Genomic DNA, 20,324 nt, shown 5'->3' with positions numbered 1-20,324 from the left:
CTTTCTGGTCATGTTCCATCATTCTTTTTAATTTTGAAAAGAAAAAAGTTTTAATATTATAAAGATTATTTAGAGAGTGCAATTACAAAGTTTTTCTAAAGACAGTGCAGTAAAGCAGGTGTTACCAAGACTATCTACTCAAATATACAACACCTGGGCACTGTCTCAGAGCCTGAATGATCAAAAGAAAAGATATACCAAATCCTTCTGAGAGCACAAGAAACAAGCACTGCTTAAGGTGTGACCAAAACTTACATGCCCCTAAGGTTCAATCCAAATAAACCCAGTTTCATCAGTTTGCCAACTTTTAGAAAATAATATGTTTAAAAAGAGCAAAATACCTTTTTTTTAAACAATAAAAACAATTAAGAAGTGTCAGGTTGCTCACTAAAAAACTCAAACAATGGAATGGTATGTTCAAAGTAAAAAGAACTAATGTACAGAAAAGCAAATCATTTATGTTCATTCCCAAAGGCAACTGATATTTCAAAAAAACAGGTACTGGCTTAGTATATTCCTGCCCTCAACTAAAACAGGACACTGTTCTTCCTACCAAGACATACTCACCAAATAAAGAACAAGCAAAAAGTACAAACTTTAAAAACCAATTCATTTTCTTTGACATCACAATCCTTAAAAAGATTCACCTGAGACTTCTACAAGCTGCTCAGAAACAGTTTAGATGAGCCCAACAACCCCATTATAGTCCTTTGACAAGCAATTGAAATGGCTGTTCATTTAGTAAATTGCAAAACTCAAACCCTCTGGTGAAGGAGCACTCACATACTACACAACCAACAGTTGGAACTTGTAAGTCACTTTGACACACTTTAGCATGTCCGCGATAAAGAATCTCACACTCTCTTTAGACAGATACAATTGTTCCTTTAACTGGAGAAAGATTTACCATAGCAACACGGAACAAATAGTAAGTTTCAATAAATGTTTATTAAATGAACAAATGAGAAAACGTATGAGTGGTGTTCCCTGTAAGTACCCACACCAAAACACATCTTTGGGTGTCCAATCCTTTTACTCTATTGCACATATGCGAACTTCAAAATACATCAGAGGTCAGCAGTCGTGGGAGGAGGTGACCAAGACTACTGATAAAAACTGAGGTTTCAGGGGACTAGAGAAGACAGATGGAAGAACAGGTGCTGCCTATTTCCTTCAAGTAAATTAAGAATGCTCTTAACATATTGCAAAGGAAGAAACATCATATAGCAAAAAGTTGTTCTAGAATGACAAAAATAAAATCAGCAGCTCTGCATTAGAGTCCTGGCTCCCCTTCCACTGCTTACATGGCTGAAGAGTTACAGCAGTTCCCTGGGCTACAAATTCTTTAACAGTATAAATAAAGGCTGAGGGGAACACTGTTGGACCATGCATGGCCTCCAACTGAGATTCCTTCTGCTTCCAAAATCCTAGAAGAGTGCCTGCGCTACAATCTTCACCATTAATAATGTATACTAGAATGCAGCTTCTCAAAGGTGGGCATGCGCAGGAATTGCCTGGAGGGCCAGAAAAGCCCTGAGCTCTACTCCAAAGATTCTAAACAGGGAGGGGGCAACAAATTTGCATTTCTAATAAGCTGCCTGTGGGCAGACCACACTTGAATGCAAAGGGACTCAGGGTTTTGGCTTGAGTCCTAATAAAGGCTTTGACAGGCAAGCTCTGAAGTTAGCCAAAAATGCTCCCCAGCGATCCTCAGGGGCTCTAAAAAGAACCACCTCTTAACTTCCATGCAATCTTCAGAGAACTGGACTAGTGGACAGACCCAGCCCACAACTCCGACTCATGCACGTACAGACCTGCCTAATGACCGTGGTCTCCAAAGGAGACCAAACTGGGGACAGGACAGGGGAGGTGTGAGTGAGCTGGACTCAGCAGAGGTGTTGCAAAGGAGGCTGAGCTGATTATCAGCAGCCTCATCCTCCCACTTGGGAGTGCCTGCGTCCTCTGGGGTATTAAGGAAAAAAATGTGACTAGTGAGTGGACCCACAGCTTTGCCACAGAAGCTGGTGCTGAAAAAGCTGCTTGCACGAAGTGTTTCTGCTGGAAAGAGATGTTGCAGACTGGTCCAGAGTCTCAACAGCAGCAACAATCCAAGGACCACAGTGTAGGGAGGGAAGGCTGGCTGCCTGGGGCAGGCAGGAGGGCTGCAGAAGGGATGTAGCACCCTTGAAGCCCATAATTGTGTCCCCATTACCCCCGGGGGGGACATTTGCAAATAAGGAAAGGTACCAGAAAAAAGGATGGAGATTTTGGGTAAATATGACAGTGGAAATTATATTCATGGGCAGGTAAGGAAGAGGCACATGAGAGTAACAATTAGGGTGAAGTTAAAAAGGACAAAAAGATGGACATGATATGAATGAAATCTGAGCTTTATCTTAAGAACACAACAAACTTACTGTGTAGCCCACAGAACAGGGGCCCCTCCTACACTGCAGGGAAGTTCCCTATCAATCAGAGCATACGCTGCACATTCTGTGACCCAAAACCAATATGGCACACGAGTTTCTAGCTTGTGTCTCTTCCTTTCAGGAACATCGATGCTGAAATGCTATGGTCAGGGCACTGTGGTCACACAATGCTAATGCTTGATCTTGAACCATCTCATTTAGGAAAAATTTCACCATGAATTGAAGCATTACTCTCAAACATGCTGAAAGATGAGGGGAAAAATTTCATTCTCTCTTTTAAATTTGCTTCATTTTAATATTAAATAGATCCAGATTTTTAAACTACAACTCCCAAACAATTTAATGCTTTTATATCATTAATATTTCCTCATTTTTAACACGTAAAAAAACACTCAGATGTTAAGATGCATCACTTTTAGGTATGTAAGCCTTAAAATTTTGAATTAAACACTGTTTCTACTTAAAAAGTACCTTGAAAATTATACAAACAAAGTCACATAGTATGTACTATAGAGGAAGGCTGATACAATCCTTTCTTGTTACACATAAATATCTAAAAATGTGGTTCCAATTTCTTTTTTTTCCTAAACCATGCTCATTTTCTTTCAAATTACTTCCAAAAACGAAGGTCTCTCTGATGTTAATCATGTGTATACTTCGGCTTACACTTTAAAGAGTCTTCCTCTCCCGGGAAGTGACTTTTGTATACAAATCATGGAAAGCTACTTAGACAAAGTGCTGGAGATGATTAAAAAGAGCCAGATTCAAATTTATACCTTTAAAAAAAAAGCAGAAGCAGATGTCAACTGACTCATTTGTGTATATTCTGGAAATGTGCTGAAGATATGCATGTGCATTTCATCAGGACATTTAAGGAATCCTAAGCTTTTTACAGTGGTTGTGTATCAGAGACAACTTTAGAAATTAAAAAACTTTAAAACTTACACTGCGGTGTTTTATGCTGGATACTCCTGGCTCTTACTACAATTTGATCTAACCAAAACACTTTTCAATCTGACCAAAATGGTATTTGCTCATTTAGAAACAATATTCAGAAATTTTATTTTCTTGAGACAGTCTGTCGCCCAGGCTGGAGTACAGTGGCATGATCATAGCTCACTGCAGCCTCGAACTCCTGAACTCAAGCAATCCTCCTGCCTCAGCCTCTCAAAATGCTGGAATTGCAGGCGTGAGCCACTGTGTCTGGCCAAAATTTTTAGAATTTAAGGCACATAATATATATCTTATCTAGAATTACTAAAGAAAGAATTAAAGTAGCATTTTATTTTTTCATTTACTATTTGAACAATAAAAACTTCAACTCCTCCAAAAAGCCTTTTCTTCTTTTTTTTTTTAATACTAGAGAGAAAAAACATCTGATCTACCAAACCTTTATGGAAGAGCTTACTCCACGCCATGCATCCTGCATCTTGCTAGGTCCTGGACACAGAAATGATGAGTATAGTACAATCCTGACCACCAAAAGGCATCTAGCTTATTGAGGAAGACTTTTAGAAGTGATGCCTGGGTTTAAAACAAGTGGGTCTGAGGATGGAGAGAGTGTGAGGTGTGTCCTGCTGGAGCATGGTGTACTCTGTGACCGCTGGGATGACAGGCAGAAGGACTCTTCCTTCTTAAAGGATATAACACCTTAATAACACTTCGCTACAATGCCACTTTCTCTTGAAACAGGAAATCCGTTTCCTACGGTAGGTAGATACATTCTAAAGGAAAAAAGATATTAAGTGAGGATATTATGCAGAAATTCCAGACTACTTGGCTTGTTTCATCAGGAAGTGATGAAGCTTCTAGAAAATTACACAGAACAGTGGCTAAAGCAATAGTCATATACAGACTTCCCACAAGTCATCAACAAAAAGCCTAATGGCCCATACATTTAAATACATATGATTTCTGTAGCAAACGACTCTGTGACCCTGGGTCACACTGACGGATTTTTAAAACAAATCCTTGTTCCTAGAGTTACTGTGACAATGTCACCCTCCAATTATGTAAACATGTCAAAGCATCCACCCAAGTATTCAGTTACGCCACGAGTCAAATCACATCTCTTCTCTGCATGGGGAAGTATAGTTCATAAACATTACCAAAGACAGCAAATCTATAAGAGCGGTATACAAGTCACCTGACAATCTAGCTGAGAAAGTTAAATCTTAAGAGAAATCAACAATCACTCTGAATTAAAATATTTGGGGCTGCATTTGTATTAAATTCACCTGCAGTGACAGAAAGCCCCCACCAGGTGGAGTTTCAAATTCTTGGTTTCTACAACACAGCAAGGAAACCAAACAGCTGTGCTCCAAGATGAAAACATGAAACTATTTAATGTTTGTCCTGACTCTGAGGACTTGCCTACTGATTCACTCAAATTTAATAATGCTGCTGTTTTCTTTCTTTTTAAAAGCAAGTAATATGAAAGAAACTCAACCATTTAACTTGGTTTTTTTTCTAAATTAGCTCACTCAAGAAAAACCAGAGGTCATTAAGTACAGAATGAAAAATCACTGATTAAATCAGACTAAGACAAAAACCTCCAGGAGTCAAGGTGCCACAGTACAAACTTTGAGGATGACTATACTTTCAGAAGGTCTTCCTAATTTTCTTTTTCCAAATCACCACCAACACATTCACTTAAGGGAGAAAAGGTCAAATCATGAACTTTTAAATTGGGTAAGACTATAGACAGTGATTCACTTAACTTCTGGATATTCACAACTGCATAGGTAACCAGATTCTGCATGTGAGGTGTTACCACTAAACACAGGTGCACTGGAGGAACATGCATTCCCAGTAGTCACATGATCTCCCATTCAGAAGGTGCTGCCCTTGGGTCATAAAAATAGTGTTGAGAAAAACGCAGGTTCTAGCCACAGTCTCCTACCATAGGCCCAGACATGATGGTGGTCTCGTGAAAGGGGATCATTCCCTGTTTACAAAGCAAGAGAGTCAGGCTCCCAGCTGAGGTGCAGGATAAGAGCTGGGGCTGACTGAAGGGGTAGGATCTGGATCTGGCCATTAACCATTCCCCACAACCTGAGCCTCCACAAGCTGTCCTCTGATCCCTGGAACAAGGCACACTCAGCAAATCTAGGAGATTCTGCCCCAATATCCCCACCCACCTCACCTCCCTAGGTCTAACAGGCAACCCAATCCATGGGGTGCAGCTCCACCCCCACCCAATCCCACACCCACTTGCTGGCCTATTCACAGTTACTAAGTTCTCAATTCTAGTGTCACTCCAATCCTTAAGGAGCAAGTTTTAGGCACTAAACATTGACTGCTGGTATGGCAGATGCATTCTAAAGTGAACCCCTCCCCGCCATAAGTCACCCTCCCATTAAGTGCAAGCAGAACCTCTAACTTGCTTCTAAGTCACAGACTGTGGCAAAGGTAATGGTAGGCCATTCCCTTATTAATCAAACTAATCAGGTCACATTATCCGGCCACTAAATATGTAGTGATCTGTTATGCAGCAACAAAAAACATACAGTTGGTGAGAGGAGTTTATCCCCTGATCCACTGCACACATCTCTGTCAGACCTCAACTCTTCCATCCCATTCCTTTCCTAAGGGAAATCACTATTAACAGCATCTTATGCATTCTTCTTGATAATCCATACATAACTAAGCAAACATATTTTTCTCCTTTTTAATATAACAAATGGAAGCATATTATACATACTTCTTCGTCTTTCTCTCTCCAGGTTGTCTTGAAAAGGATTCTCCATCAGTGCAAATAGGGTTCACTCCCTTTTAATGATTGCACTGAACTCCATCATATGAGTGTGCCATAATGTTCTTAATCAGTTCCCGATTGATAAAGCAACACTTAGACTTCTGATCTTAGGTTTATACACCTGTCACTTTACAGAGGGTAGAGTCAATTCCCAGAAGCAGAATTTCGCTGGGTCAACAGGCTACATGCACTTGTAATTCTGCTAGGCTAGTACCAGTTCTACCAATTTATATTCCCACAGGCAATGTATGGGAGTGCCTGCTTCCTCATCCCTTGCCAACCCAGATGTTATCAAAAGGACATCAAATTGATTTTGTATTCCAGTACAAACTCTTGGCTCATAGTGTTTAGTTTCCTCATTATTCTCAAGCTCATCAGGTTCATCTGACCGATATTTATGAAGGGCCTACTCTGTAAAAAGAGAACAGGTTGCTAAACAAAGAGAACAAAACACACCAATGAAATGAGCAAAAGCTTCTGAAATTCAGCAGACAGGAAGACTGATTCCAACTTGAGAGAAATCTCCCTGGAGCAGGCAAGCTCTGACCTACCTACATCCTGAAGGACACGTCAACGTTGGACAGAGAGAAAGGAGTCCCAGAAAGGAGACGAGAACAAGCAGTGCATTGGAACAGGAAAGCACAGGGTATGGTCCGTGGCAGAGCAGTGTGAGGAGAGGAAGAGAATGCTCAAGTGGCAGCTCGAAGAGTGACTGCCCCGGCAAGGCCTGAGCTAGGGAAGAATCAGTCAGCTGATCTGAGAATCGGGATTTCCACTTTTGGCATTAGCTAAGTGATCATGAGAATTACTAGCTTATCTGGGCTTCAGGAGGTTAGCCCTGAAATCAAACTTTAAGTAGCTGCAGAACTGTGTTCAAAGTAAATCTTACAGTCAAGACTAATGACAAGCAAGCACAACTGCGCTGGCAGAGGAGAACACAAAGGAACTCAACCCCTTATTCTAGTTGCTCCATCCTGATAACCTGAGGGAGGAGGGGGGCAAGAAACCCTTAGGATTATGTGAAGCACAGTCTAAATGCAAGGAGGCCTACGTAGCTAAGGTTCCCTTCAGCTCGAAAAACTACTCCAATTCAATGTCAGATGGTGCACCTGCACCTTCATTTCTATTCTGCTTGCCTATGAATTCATTTATTAACAGGAATTCACTGAGTACCTACTATATTTCAGACAGCGTTATAGGATCTGGGGAGACATGGGCTAAGGTTACAAAGACTCTTCACTCTGAGGTTTAATTTCTACTTGGAAGGGAGAGAGAAAAATGAAATAAACGTATAATGTGTCAGAGCAACGAGTGTAAGAGGAAAAAGTGTAATGATTGTTCCACTCATCAAAACTCTACACATCCTCATGTCAGGAGTCTTCCCTTCAGCCTTTTCAGCTTTGCGTTCTTACAGATCGTCTGTTCTCTTTCTGAAATCCTATAGCACTTTAGACCATGCTATAAGCCTCTGCCACTTGTTAACTACTTTATTGTACTGGGCTTTTCTTGCTAAGACTGTAAGTCTCTTGTGGGTGCTATACAAATCCTCAACAGTTACCACAGTGCTGTATGCACAGAACTGGTACACACAGCACAGGCATTCAGTACTATTGATTGCTATGACAACATTACCATTTTAGAACTGTAAATGTGTTCTGCCTTTTCTCTACACTGTAGACTAGAATATTCAAGTGACAAAATTACCTAACAGGGCAGAATGATATGAACAAATTAACTCAACAGAAAACCAAATTGGATCTGGTAAGAAGTAATGACCTCCAGGTGGTCCAGGTGTTTGGGATAAAAGCTAACCCTAAAACTCTAACTAGTCAAGGCCAAAACAATGGAATGGAACTTAAAGGGATAAGAGTGTAGGGGCAGCTGTCAATGCCTGGGAAAGTGGACAGACAAGGATGTGCAGAAGAAAAGAGCAGACCCAGGGTCCCTGCACCACTAGATTTCACAATCACCTCCTCCCTGAAATGGGGTTCTGGTCCTAGCTCTCCTGCCACCACCCATACTGGCCTTCAACACCGCCCCACCCCCCACCCCACCCCAACCCTGGAAGCTCAATGCTCTGCTCTATGCTTAAAAACTGTCAAGGGCACCTTTGCACCAAAAAGCTCCTTTCCCTTTCTTTTTAACAGAGAAATGTGCATACTGGAATTATTTTTTTTCCCACATCAAAAGGTCTGATAATCCTTACATATCAGTTCTTTAATTATCCCCAACTAAGAGAGCACATTAGACAAAAAGCTCCTGTGACACAAAGGTTTACAGTAGCACTAGTCACAACAGCCAAGAGGTAGAAAAAACCCAAATGTCCATCAACAGATGAATGCATGAGGCCGGGCGCAGTGGCTCACGCCTGTAATCCCAGCACTTTGGGAGGCCGAGGCAGGAGGATCACAAGGTCAGAGATCGAGACCATCCTGGCTAACATGGTGAAACTCCATCTCTACTAAAAATACAAAAAGTTATCTGGGCTTGGTGGCGGGCGCCTGTAGTCCCAGCTACTCAGGAGGATGAGGCAGGAGAATGGCATGAACCCCGGAGGCGGAGCACGCAGTGAGACAAGATCGTGCCACTGCACTCCAGCCTGGGCGACAGAGCAAGACTCCGTCTCAAAACAACAATAACAAAAAAAACCCAGATGAATGCATGAACAAAATGTGGTCTATCCATACACTGGAATATTATTTAGCCACAGAAAGGAATGAAGTACTGACACATATTATAAAGATGAATCTTGTAAATAAATGCAAAGCACAAGAAAGAAGCCAGCCACCGGAGGCCATGCGTTGCATGATTCTATTTATATGAAATATCCAGAATAGGCAAATCCCAAGAGACAGAAAACAGGTTAGCAGTTGCCAAAGGTTGGGGGAAGGAGAATCAGGGAATGACTGTTCATGAGTACAGGGTGTCCTTCTGGGGTGATGAAAACATTTTGCAGCTAGACAGTGGTAATGGTTGCAGGACATTGTTAATGTACTAAATGCCACTGAACTGCACGTTTAAAAATGGTTAAAAGGGTAAATTTTACGTTATGTGTATTTTATCCCAATAAAAAATAGTTCCTGCAAATTCAATAAACTTTAAAATAAATTTATATCTTACTAATCTCTAAAACATAATGGGAAATAGGAGCTATGAACATCAAAAAACCACATATATGCAGGTTGTGGTTAGTCCCCAAACAATGCTTGGTGTGAACACAGACTCTCAGAACTCTTGTACAACTGCAGCTAATAATGACAATTACGGCTAGCATTTACTGAACTACGCACTGGCTCTATGATATGATTTGGCTCTGTGTTACCACCCAAATATCATCTCAAATTGTAATTACCACATGTCAATGGAGGGACCTGTAATCCCCATGTGTCAAGGAAGGGAGGTGATTGGATCATCGGGGGCAGTTTCTCCCATTCTGTTCTGGTGACAGTGAGTGAGTTCTCACAAGATCTGTTTAGGAGTTCCTCCTTCCTCCTCCTCTCTCTCCTGCCGCCATGTAAAACGTGCCTGATTCCCCTTCCACCATGATTGTAAGTTTCCCAAGGCCTTCCCAGTCATGCAGAACTGTGAGTGAATTAAACCTCTTTCCATTATAAATTACCCAGCCCTGGGTAGTATCTGTACAGCAGTGTGAAAACAGACTAATATACTCTAAGTGATCATATTTAATCCTATAAGATAATTACTCTCATTTTACACCAGATAATACAGGAAAAGAGAGGCTAACCAACCTGTCCAAGATTAAATAGCCAGCAGGTGGCAGAGTCTCAGAATGGAAATCTGAAGCCCACCTAGTTTCAGAATGTATGTTCTTAGTCAAAGCTCCATGCCTCGCAACACAGATCCTCCTCACTTGGGCTCAATCCAGTCTTTTTCACTAGCTATCCACCCCAAACATCACCATTTTCACACATAGAACTACCTACTCAGCCTTTGCATGTGCGGTGCCTTCCACCTGGAGCACCTATCTCAAGTGCTGCTGTCATGCATCCAGTGCCTCCTCTCCTCTCTGAAGTCTGTGCTGAGGTGGAGGGGATGGGAACCAGCGCCTCCAGGGTTCTTGTGCAATCTGCCCTTACACTGCTCTTTCCACCAGCATTCATGCCTGTAAACACTGCCCATTTTCGCCTGAGGACAGGAACAAAGAATTTTTATGCCTCCAGCAAAACCAAAGGTATCTTGTACTCTGCTGGTGAACAACATAGACTGCAAACCTATGGACCATAAGTCTGAGTCAGTCCAGCCATTTTGTTTGGTCATTATAGCATTTTCAAACACCAACAACATAATGGGAATGCCTTCCCCAGGGCACCCGATCCTGGTGTGGCATACTGCTGCTTGGTATTTTAGTGATGGGCAGCTCCAGGCTTGTAAGCTGTCCTGACCTAGTCATTAACTGACTCACTCATTACTGCCAATTACTTCTCTTCCCATCATTCTTTCACATATAGTAAATCTTAGCTGTAAACAATACCAAGAGAAATAAAAGGGCATAACAGATATCATTTCATTTCTACAGATTAAAAAACTCTCTAACAATGTCAAAGGTGAAAAGATCCCTAAAATTGAAACAACTTCAAATCACAGCAAAACTAAAATTTAAGAACTTCTAGAACAAAAGTCCCTTATTAGTGCTCACACTTCTAAGCAGGAAGGGGGCCCTAGCAGAGTTGGCCCAGCCTGGTACTGGGTCACTGCTGGCAGTCTCAACCCCAGCGACTTCTGAGAAAAGGTCAGGGACCTTTGTTTAGGCAAGTTTACCTTCAAATTTCAACAGCAAAACCAGACATTTAGTGTTTGACTTATTTCTGTTTAGCTTACAACACTGCTCAAGTTCAGGGAATAAGCACCAAAAACAGAAATGGAAGGGGATACCTGCTGAACACACTGTGCTTTACCATGACAAAACAAAGGGTGCCACTCTTATTCCAAAGCTTTAGTTCTCTAGATTAGAGGAAGAGGACCAGTGCTTGTATTTACATGTGCTGTGTAAAACCAAATCAGCACTTATAAAAAAAGAACCACAATAAATATCCACAAACTTTGGCAAGATAAGACAGGGGTCTTTTTTTTTTTTTTTGAGACAGAGTCTCACTCTGTTGCCCAGGCTGGAGTACAGTGGAGCGATCTCGGCTCACTGCAAGCTCTGCCTCCCAGGTTCACGCCATTCTCCTGCCTCAGCCTCCGGAGTAGCTGGGACTACAGGCGCCCGCCACCATGCCTGGCTTATTTTTTGTATTTTTAGTAGAGAAGGGGTTTCACTGTGTTAGCCAGGATGGTCTCGATCTCCTGACCTCGTGATCTGCCTGCCTCGGCCTCCCAAAGTGCTGGGATTACAGGCGTGAGCCACCGCACCTGGCCTTTTTTTTTCCCCCCCTCTGAGACAGGATCTCACTCTGTCACCCTGGCTGGGGTGCAGTGGTACGATCACCGCTCACTGCAGCCTCAAATTTCTGGACTCAAGCAATCCTCCCATCTAAGCCTCCCCATGTAGCTGGAATTACAGGTACATGCCATCATGCCCAGCTAATTGTTTTTTTCTTTTTAGAGACAGGATCTCACTATGTTGTCCAGGCTGGTCTCAAGCTCCTGTGCTCAAGCAATCCTCCCCCTTTGGCCTTCCAAAGTGCTGGGATTACAAGTGGAAGCCACTGTGTCCAGCCTAACACAAGAGTCTTAATCTGGCATGAGGAATAAGTGTCTTTGTGAAAAAGAAATTTTTTTGTTAAGTCAAAAGCCAGGAGTAGAAATATTTACATCTTAATAGGATTCAAAATAGAAAGCTAAACAACTATTAAATTAAAATACTCTACACCTACCTCTGGAATCTAAAAGAAAATTTTAAAAAAGATACTCTACACAAACTATTTTCTACAAATAACAACTGTGGCTGAGTTACTAAATACTTGCATGCAAATTAAATTTTTGCTTTCTTAATCACATTTGAAAAGTAAAAGGGACCTATATTATTTAAAGAAGCTTGAGGGAGAATTATTTTGTAAACAATGTGTTTTGTTTTTCAATGAAAACAACCTACATTTCCCAGGTATATTGGGACTTCCTAAAGGGATCACCTGTACAAAGGCAAAATCCACACAGAAAACAAATCACCTTCTCTCTTACTCTGGTCTCTTTGCTGCAAAGACCTACTAGACTACACTCCAAGCTCATTTCGGCATAGAAATGTAGGCCATACAAGAAAGAAAGGAAATAATTTTAACTTAATCCTAAATGTGATAGTAGAAAATAATTTTTAACTGTAAAAGGGAACAGGTTAAATGTCATTGAGTAATACTTACTGCTGGTTCAACTTGACTTCTATCTGCAATATCTATATGGACAATTTCAACAGTTTTCCATGTGTTTGGATCTAAACCATGTACCTACCAATGACAAAGAGAAAAGAAATAAAACAAAGTGTAGATTATTCTATTATGTTTACATATATAATCTTTATCTTGAGTCACTCAGGGTACATTACAGGGAATTAAAAGACCCAAATTATTATTTCATTATATTAGCTGTCTGATATTTTGCAGGATCTAGAAATCTTTTATTACCACTTATAACCCCAAATAATAAGGAAGGAGAGAATAAGGATGCTGCCAAATGAATAGAAACCTGTCAATATTATTTTCTGATAGTCCTCACAGATGATTTATTTAACAAAATATACCAGACCTATGTTTAACCCAAATGATACACAACAAAGTACTTGTAACTTTTGTAACCAACAAAGTTCTATACAAACATAAGGTGACATTACAAGTAGAATTCAAATGATGCACTGTATGGTCTAAAATCTCTCCAAAATTTGATTATCCTAAAGCTATTCAGTTTCAGTATGATGCCAACTCCTCTCTATTGCATGTTGATCCATCATTTATTTCTGAAATGCCATCTATGAACTAATTAGGAATTGTTTGATAACTGCCAAAGACATGCCCATTTAAAAGCTGAAAATAGCAGATTAAATCATATAGATTAATGCACACCAAATCATCTCATCTAGATTATAAATTATAGGAGATTACTATAAAAAACAACAAAAAGCCTGGGTGCAGTGGCTCACACCTGTAATCCCAGCACTTTGGGAGGCTGAGGCAGGTGGATCACCTGAGGTCAGGAGTTCAAGACTAGCTTGGCCGACATGGTGAAACTCTACTGAATGGTGAATCTCTACTGAAAATACAAAAGTTAGCCAGGCATGGTGGTGCATGCCTGCAGTCCCAGCTACTTGGGAGGCTGAGGCAGGAGAATTACTTGAACCCAGGAGGCAGAGGTTGCACTGAGCAGACAGCGCGTGATTGCACCCCAGCCTGGGCAACAAAGTGAGACTCTGTCTCAAAAATAAAAAAAAATAAAAAAATAAAAAAGAGAAAAACAACATAAAATGTCAAATGATCACTTGAAAGAAAACTCAAGTCAAATACTACATATTAAAATTAAAAGTTCTATTAATTGGCTAATTGGCATCAATAACATAAGAGCACAGCAATAGAACAGTAAAAAACAGAATTTGCCATAATCATTAACCTACTCTCCTGGAATGCATGTGCACCAGAAAACAGAAACTGGTGAGTCCCAACCCTACAGATTCTGGTTTGAGTCCCAACCCTACAGATTCTTGGGTGAGGTCAGAGTATTTGCATTTCAAACAAGTTCTCAGATACTGTGCTGCTGCTGGCCCATCCAAAGACCACACTTTTGAGAACCCCTAGACCAAGGGCATCAACCTATACAACAGGCCTTCCCAAGCTCCATGACAAACCTTACTAAAAGTTAATGATTACATTTTTTTAAAGTCCTAACTCAAAGATATTCTTGAATCTTAAAGAGATAAATGTGCACCAACTTATATAAGTCAAGAGCTTTTCAACATTTTTTTAAGTTATTCAAGTACTTTATCCCTCCTGCCTTTCGGCCATTTCTCTGACATCAGCCCATACCCTAGCAAAGCAGACAGGAGGTAAAAATTAAAGCAATCAATTCTGCTATGCAGAGCAGCTCTGGCAAACACTCAGAGATAAAAGCAATCTAATTAGCAAAACTAATGGCTAAAATTGGGCTGGGGGTTATCTTTGAATTTTGTTTACCCAAGCTCTCCTTGCCTCAGATAAGAGTTGCTGATCAAAACAGCAACAAAGTGTCAAGGCAAGGGGACTGATAGGGAAAGCCCATTTGGTTTCTGGCTGCTTGCCTGCCTCATCTCAATTTGACACAGCTTGGTGTGGTCAGATACTAGTCCAACACAGGTGACATTACTTTGGTGATGACAAGTGAACTACATACAGTATTCTCGTTTCCAGGGGCTTCCGTACTAAAAGTGCAGAGTTGAAACTTACATTTTCTAATGTTCCCAAGTCTGGTTTGTGCCATGTTTCGATTTTAATGAAGAAATCATCTTTCATATATTCATTCTGCAGAAAACACAACACGAAAATGATAGTAATCTTCTACCTGTTCCTTGGTGCCCACGTCTGAGGGAGCTTTTCCCAGTATAAGCATGCATGCTCTGACTCTACAAGGAGACTGATCCTCAAGTGACAAAGAATCATTAGCTACCCATTTTTATAGACTTGTCAGGCAAACCAAATGCTGCATGCTTTTAAATAATTCAAACAATTCGACTTGCCACGCAGCATACTGGGCTAATAAAGAAGCTGCGAGGTCTGATAAACAAATACCGTGTTTGAAGGGAGTAACAAAAGCAAAATAAAATCAATAGGGAGATTTTGAGACAAGGGTGGAAAGGGCCCATGAACACTGGGAACATGTGGTAGAGTGTGGGGGCTGGTTGGCGGGACACAGGAGGGAACCATGCAGTGAGGGGCAGTTAGCAAAGAATGGTTGAAAATAATTACTGTGTAAAACAAAGTTTAAAGATATTTTGAGACACAAAAATAGTTTTACTCACCGTTACAACTGAGGCATAATGGAGAGGTAGGTAATGAAAGGAGAAAAATTTCAGAATATTAATTGGAGTCAAAACAATCTGTCCCAAAACTTAATGTCACAAAGACTAAACTACCTAAAAACACAGAACATTTATTTAGTAACTTATGTCTGCAAAACAGAGTTTCTACACAAGTGACACTACACAGCACATTAATTTAGACTATGGAGTACAAATAAAATATGAAAAATCATCTAATTTTCAAAATAATGCTAAAAAGAATAATGTCACAAAAGCAAAACATTATTTATAAGGTCAATTTAGCAAATGATAGGATGCTGTTTCAGAAGTCTGTCCTATTCCTCCTCTACTATGTAGCAATGTAAGTAAAATACTGTTGAAACGCACCAAAACACCCTTGTGAGTGTAAACGACCTTTCTTTTGGCTTACCCCTGGAGCCAGCATAGTCGGCTAGGACCCCAAAGTGGCTGCCATGTGGGAATGGACTTATGCCTGTCACAAAGTTCTGGGAGGAGGAACCCAATGCAGTTCTTCCTCTGCCATCATTCTAGCAGTGACTATCCAAGAACCCAAGAAAGACCTTGCTCAGTGTAATCCTTCTCAAAGACATTGGTACTGGGAATCCCTCTCATTCTCAGGGTGGAGGGGTGCAATGGCTGCTGGGGGCCAGGCTTACTTGTTCTACAGTAGGGGTACGCATTCCAGGCTTTCTCGTGAAACACCAAGGAGCCTTCGGGAGCAATCATCCTCACGAATGCAGGAACTTTGCTGGGAGAAGAGAGATACTGGATATATTTAACAGCACCATCAATTCTTTCTTGGTATCTATGAAACTGCTTGAAAGAGTACGGCAATCAAAGGTGACCATGTTCTAAGTTTGATGAACTAGTTTATTTCAATCCTAAAGTAATCCACTAGAAAGGAACACATAATTGTTTACATTTTAAATAAAAATGATTAAGAATATTTAGCTGGGTACGGTGGCTCATGCCTGTAATCCTAGCATTTTGAGAGGCTGAGGCAAGAGGATCACTTGAGCCCAGGAGTTTGAAACTAGCCTGGGCAACATGGTGAAATCCTGTCTCTACAAAAAAATACAAAATTAACCAGGCATGGTGGCACATGCCTGTAGCCCCAACTATTCAGAAGGCTGAGGTGGGAGGATCACCTGAACCTGTGGGATAGAGGTTGCAGGAAGCTGAGATCACACCACTGCACTCTAGCCTGGGCAACAGAGCAAGACCTTGTCTCACAAGAAAAAAAAAAAAACCAAGTTAAGTGTATAAAAGGGTTTGTGTGTGTGAGTGTGTGTGTGTGTTTTAAATAGAAGCAATTATTTCTTAAGGACTTCTGATCTACTACCCCAATGTGAAACCTAAGAGTTAACAGCTATTCATCCTGCACATTAATACAACGTAGTTCTTAGAGTTAGATGATATTATACTGTTTCTTAATGCAAAAAGCCCCAGAATAAGGAGATATCTCTGAATAAAAGTCTCAATACATTTTACAGAACAGATCTGAAGAAAAATAACAATGTAAAGGACCCATGTAGAAAATGAGAAATGAAAGCATATCCAAGTATAAAATTTTGTAGGTATGGGAGATGAATGTCACTTGCTGCCTCAAGTATGTTCAGAGGAAGAGAAAGGTTCAATACATGATTAATATATGAGAAGCTTGTGCAAGCATATGACAATCAGAAACAATCCCAACATATAAAGGGGCAAAAGTCATCCACAGGCCCATTACAAATATAAAATGTTACTCGTTAACAAACAAATGGGAAAATCAGTCTTACTAGTCTTCAAATAAATGCAAATGAAGTGACTGATTTAGTGACTGGAGCCTACTGTAAAGAGTAGTTTTGCTTGCACAGACTTTTCACACAGATCGAATATAAATCCCAACATTACCATTTAGAAGCTGTGTAACCTCAGGCCTACTACTTGGCTTCTCTGAAATTCCTCATGTGTTGAATGGAATGCATATTACCTGCTCTGCAGGGTTATTGAGAGAATTAAATCAAATACTCGAATGCGTTTAGCACATTGCACAGTACAATGAGCTCAAAAAATGGTAGTTACTGCTTTTTAATTATAAGCTGACATGGAGCTGGGTACTTTCATATGCCTTTCTTCATTTAAATCCTCCTTAATGTCTTCATACCCAGGTGGGAGTGGCATGATATTGGCTCACTGCAAGCTCCACCTCCCAGGTTCACGCCATTCTCCTGCCTCAGCCTCCTGAGTAGCTGGGACTACAGGCGTCCGCCACCATGCCCAGCTAATTTTTTTGTATTTTTAGTAGAGATGGGGGTTTCACTGTGTTAGCCAGAATGGTCTCGATCTCCTGACCTCGCGATCCACCCGCCTCGGCCTCCCAAAGTGCTGGGATTACAGGCGTGAGACACTGCGGCCGGCCTGATCACTTACTTCTTTTCAAATGGTGGAACGATTCATTCAAACTTCAGAAACACCAAGCCAGGACAACCGAAAATAATGTCACTTTAAAAGTCAAAGAGTATCTAGTTGTCCAAAAAATGTATCACATTGCTAAAGAACTAGAACCAAAATCCCTTCAAGTGTGGGTGAGGTCTAATCAGGGTACAATGGAACACATGAGGATAATTTTTTAAAGCCAAGCTACAAGACTACCTATTCATCTGAGAGTATGACAAACAGATCTATCAATGGTTAGTTGGTCAACTTAGAGAAAGCAGGAGAGGCCGGGTGTGGCGGTTCACACCTGTAATCCAAGCACTTTGGGAGGCAGAGGTGGGTGGATCACCTGAGGTCAGGAGTTCAAGACCAGCCTGGCCAACATGGCGAAACTCTGTCTCTACTAAAAACACAAAAAATTAGCCAGGTGTGGTGGTAGGTGTCTGTAAACCCAGCTACTCGGGACCCTAAGGCTGAATTGCTTGAACCTGGGATGTGGAGGGTGCAGTGAGCTGAGACAGTGCCATTTCACTCCAGCCTGGGTGACACAGCAAGACTCTGTCTTTAAAAAAAAAAAAAAAAGAAAAAGAAAAAAACGAAAAGGCAGGAGAAACAATTCTGTATTAACTCAGACACATATTTTAACTATCCATCTATTCCTATAGTGCCTGATATGTGAAGAACTTTAATATTCGTAAAATGTTCTAAAATGTGCTGACTCAAATAGAAGGAAATTGGCATTTATCAGTAAAGGCCAACATGAGCCAAATCTACATGAAAATTTTAATATTTCTTTATCTCGCTCCCAAATGCCTACTATCTTATTTCCAAGATACTTTTCCCACCATGAGAATTCCAACAATTCATTTTATGTTTTGACTGAGTCAATAAAGTCCAAACCTATAAGCTAGATTTATTTCAAATTTACTCACTTTTTTTCATGTTTAACGTGAGAACATTATCAAATACATCTCTCCTCAATGAATCTAAGTGACTGACTAAACTTGAGGAAAATGTATATATGGAGTAAATAAAATTAAATTTCAATTCTACTTCAAAGGTTAGAAATTTCCATTAATGGCAACCTTAATATATTCCTAACATGGTAGTTCAAGTGTGCCAGGTATATATAACTGAGAACATATACATCATTTTCCCACCAGTTATTACTTAGTAAGGCACTTTAGTAAAATGCAGCAGATTCCTGATTTGGAAGCTTAGAGAGCCTCAGAAAAGAACAATTACTAACTGAATTAACAATAGTAAGGCACTTTAGTAAAATGCTGCAGATTCCTGTTTTGGAAGCTTACAGAGCCTCAGAAAACGAACAATTATTAACTGAATTAATAAAATGGGAGGTGGGCCTTCAAAAATAAACACGCAAAAAGGACAATCCTTCTCTTGTCCTCCCAAACTATTCACAAAATGGTGCTCCCTCATGATAAACTAATACTCAGAACAGTGCTCACTTACCTCAAGGTAAACATGGCTAGATTTCAGCTGCTTAAGAGTGTAGAGTTACCAATAGCACAATGCCCAGGATCATGAAGACTCTTTAGGAATACATACCCTTTCTCCCACTCTGAATATTAAGACTATTTAACTTCAGGGTAAAACATGACCATAAGGTACACTGAACACCTGATCTAGGCACATTCCTTTTTTAATCCTATTCCTGAGATAGATAATACCATGGCAAATCATTTCTAACTGTACTTTTCTCTGGAAATTCTTATGTCTATCTGTAAATCACACAAGCAAGACAACTATTCGCACCCTTCTCCTTCCCACTGCAGATGAACATCAAAACACAGAAAAATTTAGGGAAGAATTTGAAGACCAGATTAATTTACCATAAATAGACCAATTAATCTTTCATTTTATGATCAACTGAAATATCCCTCAAATACACTGGGATGCCTTCTCTTCACTAGTCAGGAAAAGCTCAGCTAAGAAGGCAAAAAAAGAAAAGAAAGGGCCAGGTGCAGTGGCTCACGCCTGTAATCCAAGCACCTTGGGAGGTCAAGGTGGGAGGATCACCTGAGGTTGGGAGTTCGAGACCAGCCTGGCCAACATGATGAAACCCTGACTCTACTAAAAACACAAAAATTAGCTGGGCATGGTGGTGGGTGCCTATAATCCCAGCCACTTGGGAGGCTGAGGCAGGAGAATCGCTTGACTCAGGGAGGTGGACATTGCAGTGAGCCAAGATTACACCACTGTACTTCAGCCTGGGGACACAGTGAGACTGTATCTTAAAAATAATAATAATAAACAAATACACACACACACACACACACACACACACACACACACACGTTTAAATAAAATACTGGGTACCTCATTCATTCATCCACTCAAATATTTACTGTGTCCACCATCCCAGGCCAGGGGCTGTGTAAATAATGGTGAGAACACAGGAATAATTCCTACTCAGAACTTATTTCCAGGGATGGAGGCAGAAAACAGATTAGTAAACAACACAACACAAAGAGAATTACTTAAGCAGTGCAGTGAAATTAAAGAATAGGGCACTGGGCAATGAGTAAGTGGAGCAAGGGTAGTCGGGAAGGCCTCTCTGAGGAAATAATATTACAACAATGATCCAAGGGTACGGAGACAGGGAACAGAACAGCAAGCAAAGGGAACAGCATGACCACAGGTCCTAAGACAGCAAAAGACTTAACCTGCTTGAGCCACTCTTAGGCCTCCAGCATGGCTAGACTGCAGTGACCAAACATGGAGAAAGGGCAGAAAGACC

General features: G+C 40.7%; 1 protein-coding gene across 3 annotated transcripts in view; it reads right to left on the bottom strand.

Annotated features, from left to right (window-relative positions):
* PITPNB (phosphatidylinositol transfer protein beta) overlaps positions 1-20,324 on the bottom strand; it is a 67,659-nt gene that overhangs the window by 30,293 nt on the left and 17,042 nt on the right. For all 3 annotated transcript variants that reach the window (XM_077948702.1, XM_015149974.3, NM_001266329.1), the window contains 4 exon segments: positions 15,799-15,890; positions 15,122-15,129; positions 14,550-14,624; positions 12,504-12,587 (listed from right to left, as the gene is read on the bottom strand). In XM_077948702.1, coding sequence (XP_077804828.1) covers positions 12,504-12,587; positions 14,550-14,624; positions 15,122-15,129; positions 15,799-15,890 — 259 coding nt within the window.

The sequence above is a fragment of the Macaca mulatta genome, chromosome 10 (genome assembly GCF_049350105.2).
Source record: "Macaca mulatta isolate MMU2019108-1 chromosome 10, T2T-MMU8v2.0, whole genome shotgun sequence".
NCBI classification, from domain to species: Eukaryota; Metazoa; Chordata; class Mammalia; order Primates; family Cercopithecidae; genus Macaca; species Macaca mulatta.
Note: the sequence above shows the minus strand (reverse complement) of the source record. Positions and strands in the feature narration are given on the sequence as shown.